At 47.1% G+C, this 18,933-nt stretch overlaps 1 protein-coding gene across 5 annotated transcripts in view; it reads right to left on the reverse strand.

Annotated features, from left to right (window-relative positions):
- The window catches only part of LOC144102031 (uncharacterized), a 56,993-nt gene extending 39,554 nt beyond the window's left edge, over nt 1-17,439 (reverse strand). The window contains exon 1 of one of the 5 annotated variants that reach the window (XM_077635295.1): nt 17,173-17,439. In XM_077635295.1, coding sequence (XP_077491421.1) covers nt 17,173-17,242 — 70 coding nt within the window. In that variant the 5' untranslated portion in view covers nt 17,243-17,439. The remainder of the gene's footprint in view (nt 1-17,172) is intronic. The other 4 variants (XM_077635294.1, XM_077635292.1, XM_077635293.1 and 1 more) reach the window with 4 other exon arrangements.
- Between the last annotated feature and the right edge of the window lie 1,494 nt (nt 17,440-18,933).

Consider the following 18,933-nt stretch of genomic DNA (forward strand, 5'->3'; position numbering starts at 1 on the left):
GCGTTGTCACCATTGTGTTCAACGTGTGGTGTGTGTGGTGACATAGAACATTACCTCTTGTGCTCTACATTGTACAACGCGGAACGGGCTGTGTTATTCGGATCCCTCAAGAAGGCAGGAGTTCCTCACAGTTCTCTTCAGGACATTGTTTTCCCGCGCGGGAGCCAGTCGAGTAGAAGGGATGCTTCTCGCCTTCTTCTACTTTACCTGCAGGACACCGATTTGGCCTCCACATGGTGACCTCAGGAGTGTCTATTTGGGTTTTTGCGGACAGTGTTTCTGTGATTTCTATTTAAGTGTCGCTACGGTGGAGCAATTGCCGTCAGCAACTGCAAGGCTAATCCCACCGGTAGTTTACAACCACTCAACTCATCTTCATTAAACTCAGTTGTTAGTCAGTGCTTGTCTTGTCTTTGTCCCGTTTTTGTTGCGCTGTTTACCCACCATGCAACGTGGTCTACGAAACTCTCAATGGAACATCATGCGGCGTCTACACCAAGAAAATCTATATTGAGGTGTCTTACGAGGGGTGTCACTTTTCTGTGCACACTGTCGCAGAATTTTTTTTTTACAGAGTGGTAACTAGCCTGTCAGTATTGTTTTTCTATTTTCCATCGTACACCGTTTTGGTGAAGCCTATGCTGTTATATCACTGAACATTCTCACCAATAATCGCAGAAACATATTTCTCGCACAAGCGTTAATACGTTGTAGGTCGCTAACTTCGCACCGCTGTGTTTTCCGTTCGTCCTACATACGACAGCGTGCTGTGGGGACTGTATTTGCGCTACGCTGCGTTATATTGTACCATTTGTTCAGAAGCCATAAGCACAACAAATGTAATTTTGTTTCGTGTTTCCGTAAGCATTTTATCGTTTAAAGGACGTTGTTCAGAACACAAGAGGCAAGTCTGGACTATTCCAGACTCCAGACTCAAAGAAAAGTCTTTGCACTCGTTAAGCAGTTGCCGCCAATAGTTTTTTTAAGAAGCGTTAGTTTCCGCCACATGCAGGGTCTAAAAGCCTCCGCTGTTATTCATTTGCAGTTGTTTTTTTTAATTCTTTTACCCGATAGAGTAACCTAAACAACGGTTTTGGCTCTAATACACAGCGCTCTTATTAGTGTTCGATGGTTAAGCCTGAACTTCAGCGTACTCACTGATATAATTGCATAAGGTTTGGAAATGCTTATATCTAGTTATTTTCCAGAAAACTTTCCACCTTTAGCAAATAACCATGCATCGAACCTATTTCAATCCGCATCGCAGTTTTGAACAAGACAAAGTTCTGAATGCTAATATTACCGCTAATTCTCGGTTTCCCGTGATTTTAGATGCGGTCCCTGGTACTGAAATCAGGCAAGTACTTCTTCTACTACTAGAATTACATTACTGCAAGGATTTCCTTTAACGTCCTTCTCTCCGTTTACTGATGTGAGTTTAGGCAGTTCATCGCGTTCTTGATGGCGACGGCGGCAACATTATTCCTAGCTCCAACCAATTTTACATCACTATTTCTTCTATGCCATCACGTGATTAAGGTGCTCAGCTGCTGACCCGAAATATGCGGGTTCGATCCCGGCCGTGGTGGTCGAATTTCGATGGAGGCGAAATTCTAGAGGCCCGTGTACTGCGCCTTGTCAGTGACCGTTAAAGAACCCCAGGCGGCAGAAATTTCCTGAGCTCTTCACTACGGCGTCCCTCATCGCCTGAGTCACTTTGGGACGTTAAAACCCCGTAAACTATGAACGTAAGTACATAGGCACGAACACACTGCATGACCTGTCATGTTCGGTCATACAACAGATATTGTTGTTGCGATTTTTGCGAATTATAGCCGGGGCAGCTGCCGATCGTGCTCAGATGGCAGCCGTAAATAGCACCCCGTGACACTTGAGTCAGTCTTCTTTATTAAAGGCGAGTGCTATATTATAGGTAAACACTTTGTATTAGTCGCGTAAAGAAGAAAACCGATGGCAAACTCGAGGTCGTCGGCCTGTATCTGCAAAGATCCGCCGACCAAGCGCAAGCTCGCGCGATCGTCACCAGCCTCCATGATGCTTTAAACGGTGTAAAGAAAGCTAGCGCAAAGTTGCGATACGGCGGGAAAGTCAGTGAAATGCAAGCACGTCTGGGGTTTGCTGCTCCATTTTTACAGATAAGCAAGGCTTTGCGAGTTCAATGCATAACTCTGAAAGGTAAAACGGTTTGCGATGGCTTCCCTTTCGACCATCAAGTGCTTAGATATCAATTCATATATATGGACCCCACTAGCATTTGCGCGAGGCAATAATTTCAAACTAGCAAGCAATGTGCTTATGTGTACATTTGCGAGGAGACTTGTTTAGAATGCTAGAGCCGTGTGCTGCGGCATGCACAAACCACAGCGCGCAAGTGCTGTGCTAAGGGCAGAATGCTCGTTCCTTGCTTACATTCCTCTGCAGCTTCACTTCAGCGCAAGCATTAGCCGTGGAAACCCATACCTAGTGTAAAATTTTGCTTCGTTCCCTCTGCAGAATGCCGCTTGAGCTCTGCGATACGAACCTGCTCCCATCTGTACACTGCGCCGTGAATTCAAAGCCATCGAGCAGGAGCGCCCTCTCCGCGGCACGGCGGCCCGGGTAGTAGGTGCAAGCTTATGTTCCTGCTTTCATTTACCGGTAATGAAATTACCAGGCGCGGTGCAATTTACCAATCAGATCTATCGTGTAAACCTACACTCTGCGGCGAGTTAATTCCACCTGCCTCGTAGCTTTATTTTCTCTTGCCCGCTGGCGCATACTTTATCAAACTCCCTCGTCTCTCGCTCCTTCGGTCTCTTCGCTTTGAGGCTTTATTCGGAGATTGTGAATCACGAGTGTTTACGAAGCACAGACACAAATGCGAAAATATAAAACGCAGAGAGGAAAAAATATATAGCCGATGCATTGGTTGCAGCTTGGGTACCACGAGGTACTATTTCGCACGGATAACGGATGTTTCGCGGCAGAAGATGTAACGACCGGCCGCTATTATAACCGTAGTCGTTCAGTCACAACTAAAGCAAACTATAACGGCACCGAGTCCTTGCCTGAAAAAAACGTCGTCTCCCTAAAAAGCACGGGGACACAAGACCAACGACGCTGTGACGGGCTTGCCAATCCACAGTTTCTGCACTCAAAGCTGCCTTCTCTGCGGGCTGCTAGCAGTGGTTAAGCAATGAAACGATACGCATTGGCCTTTCTGTCTCGTTGACATACAAAAGGGAACCAGCAGTACTGCCCATCCTTTCGCCACTACGTACAGAGGATAACTTCTGAAAGTGTTTACTACTGATCCGGAGTACCCGGGTTCGAACCCGACCGCGACAGCTGCGTTTTTATGGAGGAAAAACGCTAAGGCGCCGGTGTGCTGTGCGATCTGAGTGCACGTTAAAGATCCCCACGTGGTCGAAATTATTCCGGAGCCCTCCACTAATGGCACTTCTTCCTTTCTTCTTTCACTCCCTCCTTTAGCTCTTCCCTTACGGCGCAGTTCAGGAGTCCAACGATATATGAGACAGATACTGCGCAATTTCCTTTCCCCAAAAAAAACAACTATTTGCTACGCATCACCAACGGCACGCACCAGCAAGTGCCGTCTTAATGCGACGCGTCTATGTCGTGAAAATTGCCAATATTTAAAGGAAAACTCTGAAAACGGAGTCTGAATGCGACAAAAAAGCACTCACAAAGGAGCAAGCATAAGCTTTCACGCGCTGACGATCCTTCTTCGACTAGTTCGCGGCGCCGCCGCAGCCTGGCGTCGAATTTTTTGAAAATAGGCAATAAAATCTTATTGCGCCTACTTTTGCAGCACAATGTTATCTTTCACACGTTGAACCACAGTAACATTCTCGAGCGGATCGGGTTTGAAAACAGCTAAAACCAAATGCCACTAGAGAGATAAAATAAAGGGAGGGGGAGGCAGCGATGTCAACCAGAAAGGCTTCCGGTTGGCTACCTTGCGATGGGTAAGGGAATGAGGGGATTAAAAAGACAAGAGAGAAGAAACGGGAAACACAGTCACAATCTGTCATTCAAGGCAGTCGTTAGTAAAAAAAAAAGAAAACAGTGTCCTGTTAACCTTAATGGCAGTCGACTGTAGTGGCCGCGGGCCGAGGATCTTGTCCTCTGTGAGGGGGCGAGGATCAAGGTGGTCCAGATCACAACACAGCTTAAGTCTTTCGTTGACAAAGACAGGACACTCACACAGAAGATTACTGATTGTCTCTTCGCAGACACAGTTTACACAAGAAGGGCTGTCGGCCATCCCGCTCCGGAAAGCATAGTGATTTGTGAAGGCAACACCGAGCCATAGACGGCACAGTAATGTTGCTTCGCGACGCGCTATGTCATGCGAAGACGGAGGCGCAATCCAGGGTCCAATGCCCTGGGGCGACGGTTGCAGAACTCTTCAGTGTTCCACGCTGAATGTGTGAACGCCAGCCTCAAAGAACGAAGCCCACACGCAGCGTCAGCTCTCGTTACAGGAATATCGACAGGGATCCCGTCGTTGTAGGCAGAACGGGCACCTTCTTCTGCCCGGTGGCTGCCACTAATACCGCAGTGTCTTGGCAGCCACTGGAAAATTATGTCACGCCCTTTCAATGTGGCGTCGTGGTAAAGCTTGCGGATTCCTGCAACAAGTTATTCGTGTGACCCGTGACGTAGTGCAGTTTGCAGGCCTTGAAGAGTTGCTTTAGAGTCGGTGAAAATTGTCCAATCATGTGGAGATTCCTGACCGACGAACTGAACTGCAGTTCCTAAGACAGCTAGTTCAGCACCAGTTCAAGAGGTGAGATAGGAACTCCTCACCTTCATTAAGATAGACCTGGCCGGTATCACCACAGACCCAGCAGAACTTGTTGAAGTCACTGAGCCAACTGTTTAAACATGTGTGCGGTGATTGTGGTTAAAATTCAGATGGTCCAATGTCATTTGTTTGAGAGCAGGCAGTGACAAACCAGCTTTCTTAGTAATTCCCGGAATAGAGAGGTGTACCCGAGGTTCATGCAGACTCCACATGCGGTCTTGAAGCAGCGGTGAACTGCGAAGGAAGATAGGCACGATGAGCTTCAATTACTTTTACAAATGCAGTATGTGGTCTGAGTACTGGAAGATCGTCATGATGATGGCTCGGAACTCGTGCGAGGTGCCGAATGTGCGTTCTCATGGTTTCAGCTGCAATGTATGTAGTAACAGGATGCTCCCCAAAGACAAGAACAGTGGCTGCTGTTTACGCACATTTAGGCAGTCCATGGCAGATTCGTACAGCTTGCGCTTGAACGCTTTGAAGTGTCGTGATATTTGCCTTTTTAATATTGCTTAAAAAGGAAAAGCTGTATTGCATGTAGCCCAGGAACAGCGAACGGTACAGTTGAAGCATCGCGTGCACAGATGCGCCCAAGGACTTTCATCCGAGAAATGAGAGGCTATGAATGAAAAATCGCTGTCAGTATCTTTCTCATGTTGTAGAGATGGGGACTCCACGAGAGATTCCTCCCGATAACAATGCCAAGGAAGCGATTGCTTCTTTCATAGGGAATGACATTGCCAATAATATATATATATATATATATATATATATATATATATATATATATATATATATATATATATATATATATATATATATATCAGCAGACAAGTTAAAGGAAATGAGGGGCCCGTTTGACAAATTTATGAAGGGAGCCAACAGTCACCGAAACCAAGGTGCATAGGGGAACGTTAATTTTTTTTTTAATGTGTTATGCTTATCAGTGGGATAATTATTCTTAGATTAATAAATCGCTTATAGAAAATTACTTATAAAGCAGCAGAAAAAACAACTATGCCGCCGGTGGGATCCGAACCCACGACCTCCGAATATCGCGTCCGGTGCTCTTACCAAATGAGCGACGGCGACGGCTGTCCAATCTGCTGCTCTCGTGGGTATTTATGTTTACTGGGTGTAAGCGAGCCTTGAGAGTGTTCACCAGCGCCAACCTCGACCATAGCGGCGGACGTAGCACGTCCTGTAATACCGCGAGCGTGACGTAGAACGTCATCTAACGGCGAGGGCGGAAACTGTGCGAGAGCCCTCTTATGCTACCTTTGGCATTAAGACTGCCAGAACCGAGACCCTCGTTAAGCTATCAGCAGACAAGTTAAAGGAAATGAGGGGCCCGTTTGACAAATTTATGAAGGGAGCCAACAGTCACCGAAACCAAGGTGCATTGGGGAACGTTAATTTTTTTTTTTAATGTGTTATGCTTATCAGTGGGATAATTATTCTTAGATTAATAAATCGCTTATAGAAAATTACTTATAAAGCAGCAGAAAAAACAACTATGCCGCCGGTGGGATCCGAACCCACGACCTCCGAATATCGCGTCCGGTGCTCTTACCAACTGAGCTACGGCGACGGCTGTCCAATCTGCTGCTCTCGTGGGTATTTATATTTACTGGGTGTAAGCGAGCCTTGAGAGTGTTCACCAGCGCCACCCTCGACCATAGCGGCGGACGTAGCACGTCCTGTAATACCGCGAGCGTGACGTAGAACGTCATCTAACGGCGAGGGCGGAAACTGTGCGAGAGCCCTCTTATGCTACCTTTGGCATTAAGACTGCCAGAACCGAGACCCTCGTTAAGCTATCAGCAGACAAGTTAAAGGAAATGAGGGGCCCGTTTGACAAATTTATGAAGGGAGCCAACAGTCACCGAAACCAAGTGGATAGGGGAACGTTAATTTTTTTTTAATGTGTTATGCTTATCAGTGGGATAATTATTCTTAGATTAATAAATCGCTTATAGAAAATTACTTATAAAGCAGCAGAAAAAACAACTATGCCGCCGGTGGGATCCGAACCCACGACCTCCGAATATCGCGTCCGGTGCTCTTACCAACTGAGCTACGGCGACGGCTGTCCAATCTGCTGCTCTCGTGGGTATTTATGTTTACTGGGTGTAAGCGAGCCTTGAGAGTGTTCACCAGCGCCACCCTCGACCATAGCGGCGGACGTAGCACGTCCTGTAATACCGCGAGCGTGACGTAGAACGTCATCTAACGGCGAGGGCGGAAACTGTGCGAGAGCCCTCTTATGCTACCTTTGGCATTAAGACTGCCAGAACCGAGACCCTCGTTAAGCTATCAGCAGACAAGTTAAAGGAAATGAGGGGCCCGTTTGACAAATTTATGAAGGGAGCCAACAGTCACCGAAACCAAGGTGCATAGGGGAACGTTAATTTTTTTTTTAATGTGTTATGCTTATCAGTGGGATAATTATTCTTAGATTAATAAATCGCTTATAGAAAATTACTTATAAAGCAGCAGAAAAAACAACTATGCCGTCGGTGGGATCCGAACCCACAACCTCCGAATATCGCGTCCGGTGCTCTTACCAACTGAGCTACGGCGACGGCTGTCCAATCTGCTGCTCTCGTGGGTATTTATGTTTACTGGGTGTAAGCGAGCCTTGAGAGTGTTCACCAGCGCCACCCTCGACCATAGCGGCGGACGTAGCACGTCCTGTAATACCGCGAGCGTGACGTAGAACGTCATCTAACGGCGAGGGCGGAAACTGTGCGAGAGCCCTCTTATGCTACCTTTGGCATTAAGACTGCCAGAACCGAGACCCTCGTTAAGCTATCAGCAGACAAGTTAAAGGAAATGAGGGGCCCGTTTGACAAATTTATGAAGGAGCCAACAGTCACCGAAACCAAGGTGCATAGGGGAACGTTAGATGACGTTCTACGTCACGCTCGCGGTATTACAGGACGTGCTACGTCCGCCGCTATGGTCGAGGGTGGCGCTGGTGAACACTCTCAAGGCTCGCTTACACCCAGTAAACATAAATACCCACGAGAGCAGCAGATTGGACAGCCGTCGCCGTAGCTCAGTTGGTAAGAGCACCGGACGCGATATTCGGAGGTCGTGGGTTCGGATCCCACCGGCGGCATAGTTGTATTTTCTGCTGCTTTATAAGTAATTTTCATTAAGCGATTTATTAATCTAAGAATAATTATCCCACTGATAAGCATAACACATTAAAAAAAAATTAACGTTCCCCTATGCACCTTGGTTTCGGTGACTGTTGGCTCCCTTCATAAATTTGTCAAACGGGCCCCTCATTTCCTTTAACTTGTCTGCTGATAGCTTAACGAGGGTCTCGGTTCTGGCAGTCTTAATGCCAAAGGTAGCATAAGAGGGCTCTCGCACAGTTTCCGCCCTCGCCGTTAGATGACGTTCTACGTCACGCTCGCGGTATTACAGGACGTGCTACGTCCGCCGCTATGGTCGAGGGTGGCGCTGGTGAACACTCTCAAGGCTCGCTTACACCCAGTAAACATAAATACCCACGAGAGCAGCAGATTGGACAGCCGTCGCCGTAGCTCAGTTGGTAAGAGCACCGGACGCGATATTCGGAGGTCGTGGGTTCGGATCCCACCGGCGGCATAGTTGTTTTTTCTGCTGCTTTATAAGTAATTTTCTATAAGCGATTTATTAATCTAAGAATAATTATCCAACTGATAAGCATAACACATTAAAAAAAAAATTAACGTTCCCCTATGCACCTTGGTTTCGGTGACTGTTGGCTCCCTTCATAAATTTGTCAAACGGGCCTCTCATTTCCTTTAACTTGTCTGCTGATAGCTTAACGAGGGTCTCGGTTCTGGCAGTCTTAATGCCAAAGGTAGCATAAGAGGGCTCTCGCACAGTTTCCGCCCTCGCCGTTAGATGACGTTCTACGTCACGCTCGCGGTATTACAGGACGTGCTACGTCCGCCGCTATGGTCGAGGGTGGCGCTGGTGAACACTCTCAAGGCTCGCTTACACCCAGTAAACATAAATACCCACGAGAGCAGCAGATTGGACAGCCGTCGCCGTAGCTCAGTTGGTAAGAGCACCGGACGCGATATTCGGAGGTCGTGGGTTCGGATCCCACCGGCGGCATAGTTGTTTTTTCTGCTGCTTTATAAGTAATTTTCTATAAGCGATTTATTAATCTAAGAATAATTATCCCACTGATAAGCATAACACATTAAAAAAAAAATTAACGTTCCCCTATGCACCTTGGTTTCGGTGACTGTTGGCTCCCTTCATATATATATATATATATATATATATATATATATATATATATATATATATATATATATATATATATATGGGGCAACTTGTCATTTCTTTGCGTCTGAGCTCCGCGAGTGAACATTTCTCGGTCGAAATTTTTAGGCCCTGTTGCCGAAGTTCAGTATCTTTGCCACTTTTTGAAGTCTCGCACGCACTTAGGGACGAGTCGCGCTTGAGGCCCAAATACAGATGTCATCGCCATATTTGAGATCTGAACAGATTGTGGCAATGAGTCAAACAGGCCGATGAGAGCAAGGATGAAGGGAGTTGGGCTCAGTCCGCACTCCAGCCTGTTGGACTCCGCGTGGACTTAGATTTAAAGAGGATGGTCCCTCCTCAGTGTGGTTAGAACACGACCTTTCTGCCAAATAGCTGCGCAACCAGCGGTACATGCGGCCTCCAGTCTCAGCAGCTTCTAATGGGTCCAAAATGGCCTGATGTGTTACGTTGTCGTAGGCGCCCTTGATGTCCAAAGACATCGCCATGGTCGATCTTTTCAATTTGTTTTTGGTGCTGGATCGGTGTTACAAGGTCAACTACATTGTTGATGGAAGAAAGGCCACGTCGAAACCCAGACTTAAATCCTGGGTCAATTTGCTATCGCTCCAGGCACCATTCCACAGTGTTAACAACATTCTTTCTATGATTATCCCGACACAGCTGGAGAGTGCAGTTGGGCAGTATGCTGAAATATTTTCCAATTTAAGAATTGGAACCAGACGACTGGCCTTCCACTCATTAGGAACTATGCCGTCACACAATGACTTTTTTCATGTATCCAAAAAACCCGTCGACCCTCTTGGCCAAGGTTGGCAAGTGCGGAGTATGTCACACCTTCGGGTCCCGGCCATGATGACCATCTACAACAAGCCAGTGCAGCGTCAAGTTACTCCATGGAGAACAGATGATCGATTCGCGAATCCCGGGAGGGTAGAACATCACTGGAGTGCAGCGTGGTGGGTAGGTTCGGTTGGCCTATTATCCTTGCGCGAAATTCTTCGGCTACTTTGACCTCGCTGCGTTTTTGTTGGAGAGCGAGGGACGTTAACGGGTGGCGCAGTTGAGGGGACGTGCGAAGGCCAAGGATTACATTCCAAACGCATGACAAAGGCTTCCGTGGGTCAAGCGTTTGCCAAAATGACCACCACCACTGTGTCTGCAGCGCTTGAATTCTTCGCTGAATTTTCTTCTACAGGCGTCTTGCACCTCTGAGGTCTAAACGCGACTTTGTGCGTCGGTATCTGCGCTCTGCCTGCGCCGTAGTGCCCGTAGTCGTTGCAATTCGATATGAAAGTCGGTGCACTTTGCGACAGGGTTATAGCAGCACGTTGCGTTCTGCATGACGTCCTTAATTTTTTTCATGACCTTTCAAGAATTCTTTAATACAAGCATCCTCCCTATGTCTTCTAAAAGCTGTCCAATCAATGCGCCGAATACGTTTGGCTGAACGGAACGTGGAATGGCCGGTAATAATCAGATAGGTTGGAACATGATCGCTGCCACGGGTTTCTACATCCGAAAACCATCCGACGTTGTTGATAAGGCGTCGCGAAACGAATGTCAAATCGAGGCAGCTGCTATAGGTCACCCCTCGAATATACATCAGGGTTCCGTCAGTAAGGCGCTGGAGGATATGATCAGAGGCAAAAGACACGAGTTTCCTTCCACTAAGGTTTATCCTAACGCCTCTCCACATGGTGTGGTGAGCATTGAAGTCAGCTATAATCGCCCATGAACCAGATGTGGTTCGCATCAAATCACTCAACTCAATCATTTGTCGTCAATGCGGCTTGACGGCGCCATGTACACAGCCACAAGCGTAAACGTAAGGTCACGGCTCTTCACTATTAGGGAAACGTAATGGTTATCGTTGTGTGGGAGACCCGAATGGAGCACATATCTAATTTCACGACGAATGTCGACGATGACTTTGCTGGTTCTGCAGCGCGTGGTGGAAGCAAATGCTTAATTCATAACCAGGTAACCATAAAATGTTAAGTGGATTAGGTTTACAGATAACAAATGGTGAAGTGGTTTTCATAAACATAATGTCGAATATCTGAAATCCGGGACTGGATTGCGCGGGAATTCCATTAAAAAGTAAAAGCTTGCTTGACTTTCTTCGGAAAATATAGTTCCAGGAGAGCCATGGTGTCTTCTAATATAGAGCTTCAAGAACTGGATGAAGCGCGTCCAGTACTTGCAATGCATTTTGTGCTGCTGGCGTGCGCAAGCTGGAAAGCAGAACACGCATGACATTCATCACTGACGGAAGCATTGCAATCACTTGTACATCTTGGCCATGGTCCAAATCGTGCCTTCTGCCCGGATCAATCATAGGTGTTCTAGACATGGGGTGCGGCAACGTACCTGACGCAGTGTTCGCCACGTTGGCTGAGGTAGTGGAGGCCACGTTGCATCTGAGGCAGCGGTCATGTGTCACCAGACGCTGAGCTTTCCTAATTTAGTGGGGTTGTTGGTGGAGGCGGACAAACTGCAGTGCCGCATGTGGTCTTCTTTTCAAATTTGAATGCTTTCTTCAACGACCTTCGGCGGCTCGAACGACGTTGTCGCACCTTTGCAACGGCCTCTCTTTGGGTGGAATGGCCTCACACAATTTGCTTCAGCAACACCTTCTCAGCCTTTAGGCGAGGGCAGTCCTTCGAGAAAGAGCCATGAGGTCCACGACGGTTGGCGCACTTCAAGCCAGTCGCGCGGCTACTGTCGCCGCTGTGTGGCTCGCAGCATCTTGGGCACGTGATGGAACTGTGAAAGAGGCCGCTCACGGGACCAGTCCTCATGCATTTCCTGCACTGTAGCGGCTTAGGTACAAATGGACGAACTGGGTGACGAAATTGCCCCACCTTCACGTATGACGAAATGCAGTCACCCTTGAACGTCAGCTTGATGCATGTAGACCTTCCAAGGCGCTGAACTTGTATAATGAAACTGCTGTTGGCTGCCGGCTTGATTAAGATGGGAAAGTAGGCATCAGAGATCGCGATATTGACGTTGTATATTGCGCCAGCCGTGGCTCCGCTGTCTTGTAGAATTAAAGAGCGTGCACTGATATTGCTGAGTTTGGTGACAGCGGCCAAACTGTCGAGTACGCTTCGCTTCATGACATCAGTGGCAATGATGTTTTTGCGGGGGTTCACTTTAACGTCTTTCATCCCTCCTGGTACGAGGCTTTCAAGATACACAGAGAGGGCTTGCCTGTTCAGGCGGCCCAAGTTGTCCGTTAGTTCGAATATCAAAAACAAGGCTGTATGTGCCTCGGCACTTCGCGCCATGATGATCGTGCCTGTGCTTGAGGACCTCGTTGACGGCGACTCAGCTACTTTGTGCAGTCTGCGCTTGGCCTTCTTACTAAGGACGGGTATGGATCCTTTGTCGGTCGAGGAGCCATCATTTCGAAGAGCCCAGGAGTTATCACAGTACACAACAGCGTCCTGGCTGCTTGAGTCACCCGGGGCGTGCAGGCGCTTCCTCTGGGCGGCCGCTGCCGACCCACCGGGTTCCACAGAAGGCGCAGCAGCCTCCACTTCCATCGCCTTGACACACCTTGACACAAAGACACGAAAATATAAAAAAACTGCTCAGACCTGAAGCTATGCTACAAATTCTGCTGCTTGCCTTGTTCGGGCCGACCTGGAATATGTTCCGCAGTATGGTATTGTCTTTTTTTGTTCCACCCCGAAACATTGCAGTCAGTGCAAAATCACTCATTTAGATTTTTCTTCAACTTGTTTCATCACATCGCCATCTCTGCCATAAAGTCCACAGTTTCATCTACATAACCTCAAACAGTGGTCAAAATTCTCAGGCCATGTATGACAAATGTTGTTTATTCTTTATGGATAGCAGAACATCTCTTCGCTTCTGCACAGCCCAATAAAAGCTAAATGTCTCACCCCCGGTCTCATTCAGTGTGAAGTCACTGCTGACGTATTTATATTGTCGATTTTTATTCGGTGTTACGTTTGTCTCCGGAGGCAGCTGCTTTGAGCTGTGGCGGAGATGGTTGGTCAGGTTGCAGACGCTGCGCGCCCAAGCTTTCTATGCTCGTGATTTTATAAAGGGCTTTTCATCTCAGGCTTTACACAATTTTTAAAAATATTAATCTTCAGTTGGGAAAGCGCTTTTTCAGCATAACATTGTCAGCGGTGCAGTTCGTCAGAATACAGTCAAGACGTTCTAGCCGGCGGGCCGGTTAACTAATATTCAATATTTAACTTCATAACTATTAATCCTAGGCTACTGAATTATTCAGCGGCGTGTAGCCCGTCGTAAGTAATACCCATTTCGAAAGCGCGGTTACCCTCGGCGCAGTTACCCGACAACTTTTGGCTTTTTCGGAAATTTACATGTACAGGAGGTGACGTTTTGCCTGCTGCTTCTGGAAAGCGCATGTATTCTAGTCGCGATGTAGCCAAAATGTGTTGTGCCAAAGCATCGAGGGTAACAGTGTTTTCGATACTCTAAAATCTGGTCTGGATATTACTTACGGTGGGTTACACCCCTCTCAATAATTAAGGAGCCTCACAGTAATAGGCAGAAATTTATTTATTCAGTATTGCTTGGTCGACCTGTATGTTAGCACCTCTTAGCTGTGATCTGATGCACTACACCGCTGACAATGCTATGACAAAGAAGCGCTCTTCTAACTTTAAAAACCTATATTTAAAACATAGGCAAAGTCTTAGTTGAAATGTCCTGTATTTCCTTTTCAAGTAGATGTGCTGCCGCAGGATACCCGACGGAAAGCCGTACCAAAACCTACGTATGTGGGCAATCTTCACCTAGCAGGTACGATTTACACAAATTTAAGGGACGGGCAAGCCAAGTTACTAGCGTAATTCCCCGTCTCTGGTGCGTGCGGAAGTGCAATGTATAACTTAGACCCTAAACCAAAGGATATTTAAATTCAAGAGAAACTATTTAAGGTTTTTAAAAGCTATTGCAATGCTTCATTCAATTATGAATCGTTCTTCAACGCAGATTTTCCTGCCTCTGCGCTATACCTCTTGCCTATAACTCTGTTCGCTACACCACTCATTTTTTTTTTATGGCAGACATGAACTGGCTTAGAGAATTTAGTATGTGGGGAGGTTAAGGTTTATATTTTATGGTTTGTGGGGTTTAACGTCCCAAAATGACTCAGGCTATCAGAAAAGCCATAGTGAAGGGCCTCAGAAATTTTGACCCCCTGGGGTTCTCTAGAATTTCGCTTCCATCAAAATTTGACCGCCGCGGCCGGGATCGAACCCGCGTCTTTCGGACCAGCAGCCAAGAGCCATAACGAATAATCCACCGCGGCGGCTCCTGTACGTGGAGAGCACCTTCATGCGTACTTTTTAGGTGGTTTTGGATATGGTTGCTTCTAATTTATTATGGGTGTTTCATGCCGAGTCTCCATTCGCAATTGTGCGAGTGAAAAAAAAGAAGAATGGCTTTGCTGGGCACATAAAGTTCTTCAATGAGACAGCCCATTCGCTCCTGCAAGAATACATGCAGCCCCAAGCACAGACGGCGGCGCTGTATGAAGGGATCTTGTCTCCGGAAAAATACCTGTACGCCTTGATTCGCTCTTTGCTTCATAATTTCGTGAAATGGACAGAATACTTTCACTCAAAATCTGAGCAGCATATCAGACCATAGAACAGTGCAAGAGAGAGACAAAAACCCACTTTTTGTCCTCCGCCAGGAGTTTAAAAGATACAACGTTGTTTGCGCCCCAAACATCATCCACACGAAAGTTGGCGCTCTCTGGTCGACGTTGATTGGATGAGCAATATTTATTTATTTACTTCAAATACTGCAGACCATGCATGGTCCTAGCAGGAGGGGTGCATTCAAGTATTTTAAAAAAGAAGAAATTACAAGCATATGCAGATAATTTTGGCGCAGAAAAAAAATCAACAATCAATTGTAAACAAATAAAAACAGGCATTGTAAAATAAACTAACAACCTATGAATAACAAACTCAAGAAATAATGAGGTTACACTCCAATTCCTGTGCAGAATTACAAGTCACAGAAATATCAGACGGTAAGGCATTCCAATCGGATATTAGTTGTGGGAAAGAAGCTGTTTCTAAATTTGTTTGTGCGGGCCATAACTGGGCCCAGAGAGTGTTCTTGCGTGTGTCTGGTCCTCCTCGTACAATTTGTTTTGACGCATTTAGCCAACTTCAATTTTATTCTTCCTTGTAGGCAGCGATTAAGCAAGCTGCTGGCGACTACTCTTCCTTAAGGATTCTAAAGTGTGTATGTTGTGTTCCTTCATTAACCTAGACGGTGAATCATGCCTTCTATATTTTCCAGAAATAACCCGCACAGCTTTTTCTTGCACACGCTCAAGTTTTACTACATCTTTTTTTTTATTGTTCGGGTACCAAACCAACCGCCGCATACTCGAGTTTAGCCCTTACGCAGCTCTTATCTGCAAGATGTTTATTTAGTACTGGCAAAATCAGTCTTAAGTGCAGTGGAGTGCAGTAATGTCTCTTGATCTTTTGTGCACGTAATTTCTTTCAAAAACTGATTGTGGTTTAGCTCTGGTTAAACCTGGATTGGCGCGACAGCTACAGCTGGCCGATTGGAACTCGCTCGGTCGAATAGCAAAGTCAGTCTTTCGCCACTGCGTTTCCCTGCGCGTTCCTTCTTCATCTTCGTCCTTGTACGTGGATTCTTTCTCTCCCCCTCTTCACTCCTCCTCCACTGGGTTTTGCCGGAGCGCCGCGCCGCCGGCAGCTGCCACGGTGGCCACGGCGCCGCCAGTCTGAAGGCTGGAAATGCTGGCGTAAATGTAGGCGCGCGGCGCGCACACCAGCTGCGTGCTCTGACGTCACTCCGCGCATGCGCCCAACTGACGAGGCGGGCGGCTTCTGCTCCGTCGTCGGCGCAGCGGCGAGGCGCGCGGCACGCACACTATCAGCGGGCTTTGACGTCACTCCGCGCATACGCACAGCTGGCGGAGCGGCGGTGCCACGGCTCAGCGCGCAGCCAAGCTGACCTCGCGGATGGGCTGACGTAGTGTTGCTATCATTACAAAACAACACAACTCTCGGCAAATAACGGGGCATACACTTACGTAGGAATAGCATCTAACAAATCATTCATGAAAATAAAAAAATCAGTGGGCCCCAAACGCCACGCTTGGGTACAGAAGATGTAACATTCAACATCCGAGAAGAACAGTTCCGAATGATAGCACACTGTTTCCTATCAGTAAGATAGGCTTTGATCCATTCAACAAAACGTGGATACATTTCAGTTTCAAAGCAACAGTTTAGCATGTGAAACCTGGTCAATGGCTGTATAAAAGTCAAGGAACAACACATCTAATTGACCGTTCCCGTCCAATACTCAAGCAGGTTCCTGCACACTCGATAACACTTGTTTGGCAGATGATAAGCCTTTCCGAAAACTGTGCTGAAATTCTGATATTACCTACTGTCTTTCAAGTGTTGTTGAATATATGATGCTGCATGTTCCAGCATTTTACAGCATTTGCTTGTGATTCAGATTGGACGATAGTTCGCGGCAGATAACGTCTCAATTTTTTTATAAACAGATTGATAATGCTCTATAACTCTTTTATAATGTTTCCTTCACGAGCACAAGCTCACCCGGTCCCAAACTGTCCATGGCGTAGGGATTAAAGTGGCGGTTTTCGTAGCGAGATACTTTGACTCCGATCGGCATGGAGATGTCTTACGTAAATGTCGAAAAAATCCCGCATAATATTTATTGTATTAATAGCTGGCGGAGTTTTACCTCTGTGGGCTCCATCTTTTTGTTTTGCTGTGTTAACAAATCATGCCAGGCTGCTGATTTTCTTCTCATCTTCCGACTTTAAAACAGACACGAAAGGAGTTGAACATTTTCTTGTTTGTCATTAGAGCCACCGTCGCATTTTCTAACCTCCACACGTTGTGCACATGTGATCCGCCTACCTCTGTCAACGACGGAAAGGAATCCAGGACAACAATGCGCGTCAAAACAGATGCAAAATAAAATCTTACGTTAATGCCTACCTGTGATACTGTAGCGAACGGTATACAATGCGATCAGAACCGAAGGGATCCATATTGCTGGGCAGTTCATCGCTGTGGATTAGCTCACTCGATCACCCTGACGAACGTAGCTCAGAGGGTTGCTCGCTTTTCCTCTGAAGCCTTCAACATCCGGCGAACACCGTCGAATACAACTGCACTGCGTACGAGGTACCCAGCGGTGCTGCTGCAGGTGGCACGGAATGCACGGCAGTCGTACTATCACGCAAAATTCCAGCGCGTGCCAGCTGCTTGCTGCATACTCTGCGTATTGCGTTAGCGGTGTGAAATGATAAACTTGAAAATAGGCGATTTAGCCTTCCGCAGAGGCAGCGATGACGCAGAGGTAGAGCGTCCGCCTAGCGTGCAAGAGGACCGGGGTTCAAATCCTGGTGCCGCGCAATTCTCCACCGGGTTAAAAAAAACGGAAAAAAACGCGTGTAAATGGAATTGCATAACGAGGCCAGGGCTGCGGCCTGATCTCGGTGACAACAACCGACAGCGCCCCCCGTCACCAGAACAGGACTTGGCCACCCTGGTGTAGTACTTGGCCACCACCTTCTATGAACAAACCAATTAACCATCGGCCCTCAGTCCCCAGCGCTCCGGAGCAACTGACCATGGCGGCGGTCAGACCTGTGAGGCGGCGGAAGGTGTTAAGAATTTCTGGCTCCGGACAGGCCGCCATTCGAATCTGAACCTGGCACCGTTTAACGCTAGAACTTTCGCTAGTGAGGCTAGCCTAGCAGTGCTGTTTGAGGAACTAGCGGGAATTAAATGGGATGTGATAGGGCTTAGCGAAGTTAGGAGGACAGGTGAGGCGTACACAGTACTAAAGGACGGACACACACTGTGCTATCGCTGGTTAGAGGATAGACGAGAACTAGGTGTGGGATTCCTCATTAATAAGGATACAGCTGGCAACGTAGAGGAGTTCTACAGTATTAACGATAGGGTAGCAGCTATAGTAATTAGGCTGTATAGGAGGTACAAGCTGAAAGTGGTGCAAGCCTACGCACCCACATCCAGCCATGATGACCAGACCATTGAAAGTTTCTATGAGGACGTAGAATCGGCAATGAATAAAGTAAAATCGCAGTACACTGTACTGATGGGCGACTTCAATGCGAAGGTGGGCAAGAAGCAGGCTAACGACCACATGGTAGGTGACTATGGGATAGGCTCTAGAAATAGCAGGGGAGAGGTATTAGTCGCATTCGCGGATAGATATAATTTACGGATCATGAATACCTTCTTCCCCAAACGAGAAAACAGGAAGTGGACCTGGAAGAGCCCCAATGGTGAGAATAAAAATGAAATCGACTTCATACTATGCGCTAAACCTGGCATCATTCAGGATGTGGCCGTCCTCGGAAAGGTGCGTTGTAGCGACCACAGAATGGTAAGGTCTAGAATTAGCTTAGACATGAACAGGGAACGGAAGAAGCTAGTGAAGAAGAAGACCATTAACGAGTTAGCCGTAAGAGGGAAAGCACAGGAGTTTAGGATAGCGCTGCAAAACAGATATTCGGCTTTAACTGAGGCAGATGATCTTGATGTTCATACAATGAACGATAATCGGACAGCCATCATCACGGAGTGCGAAGTAGAAGTAGGCGCTAAAACAGTTCGACAGGATACCGGAAAGCTATCTCAGGTGACGAAAGATCTGATTAAGAAACGCCAAAGCATGAGGGCGTCTAACCCTACCGACAGAGTATAACTGACAGAGGTATCGAAGTT

The sequence above is a fragment of the Amblyomma americanum genome, chromosome 8 (assembly GCF_052857255.1).
Source record: "Amblyomma americanum isolate KBUSLIRL-KWMA chromosome 8, ASM5285725v1, whole genome shotgun sequence".
NCBI classification, from domain to species: Eukaryota; Metazoa; Arthropoda; class Arachnida; order Ixodida; family Ixodidae; genus Amblyomma; species Amblyomma americanum.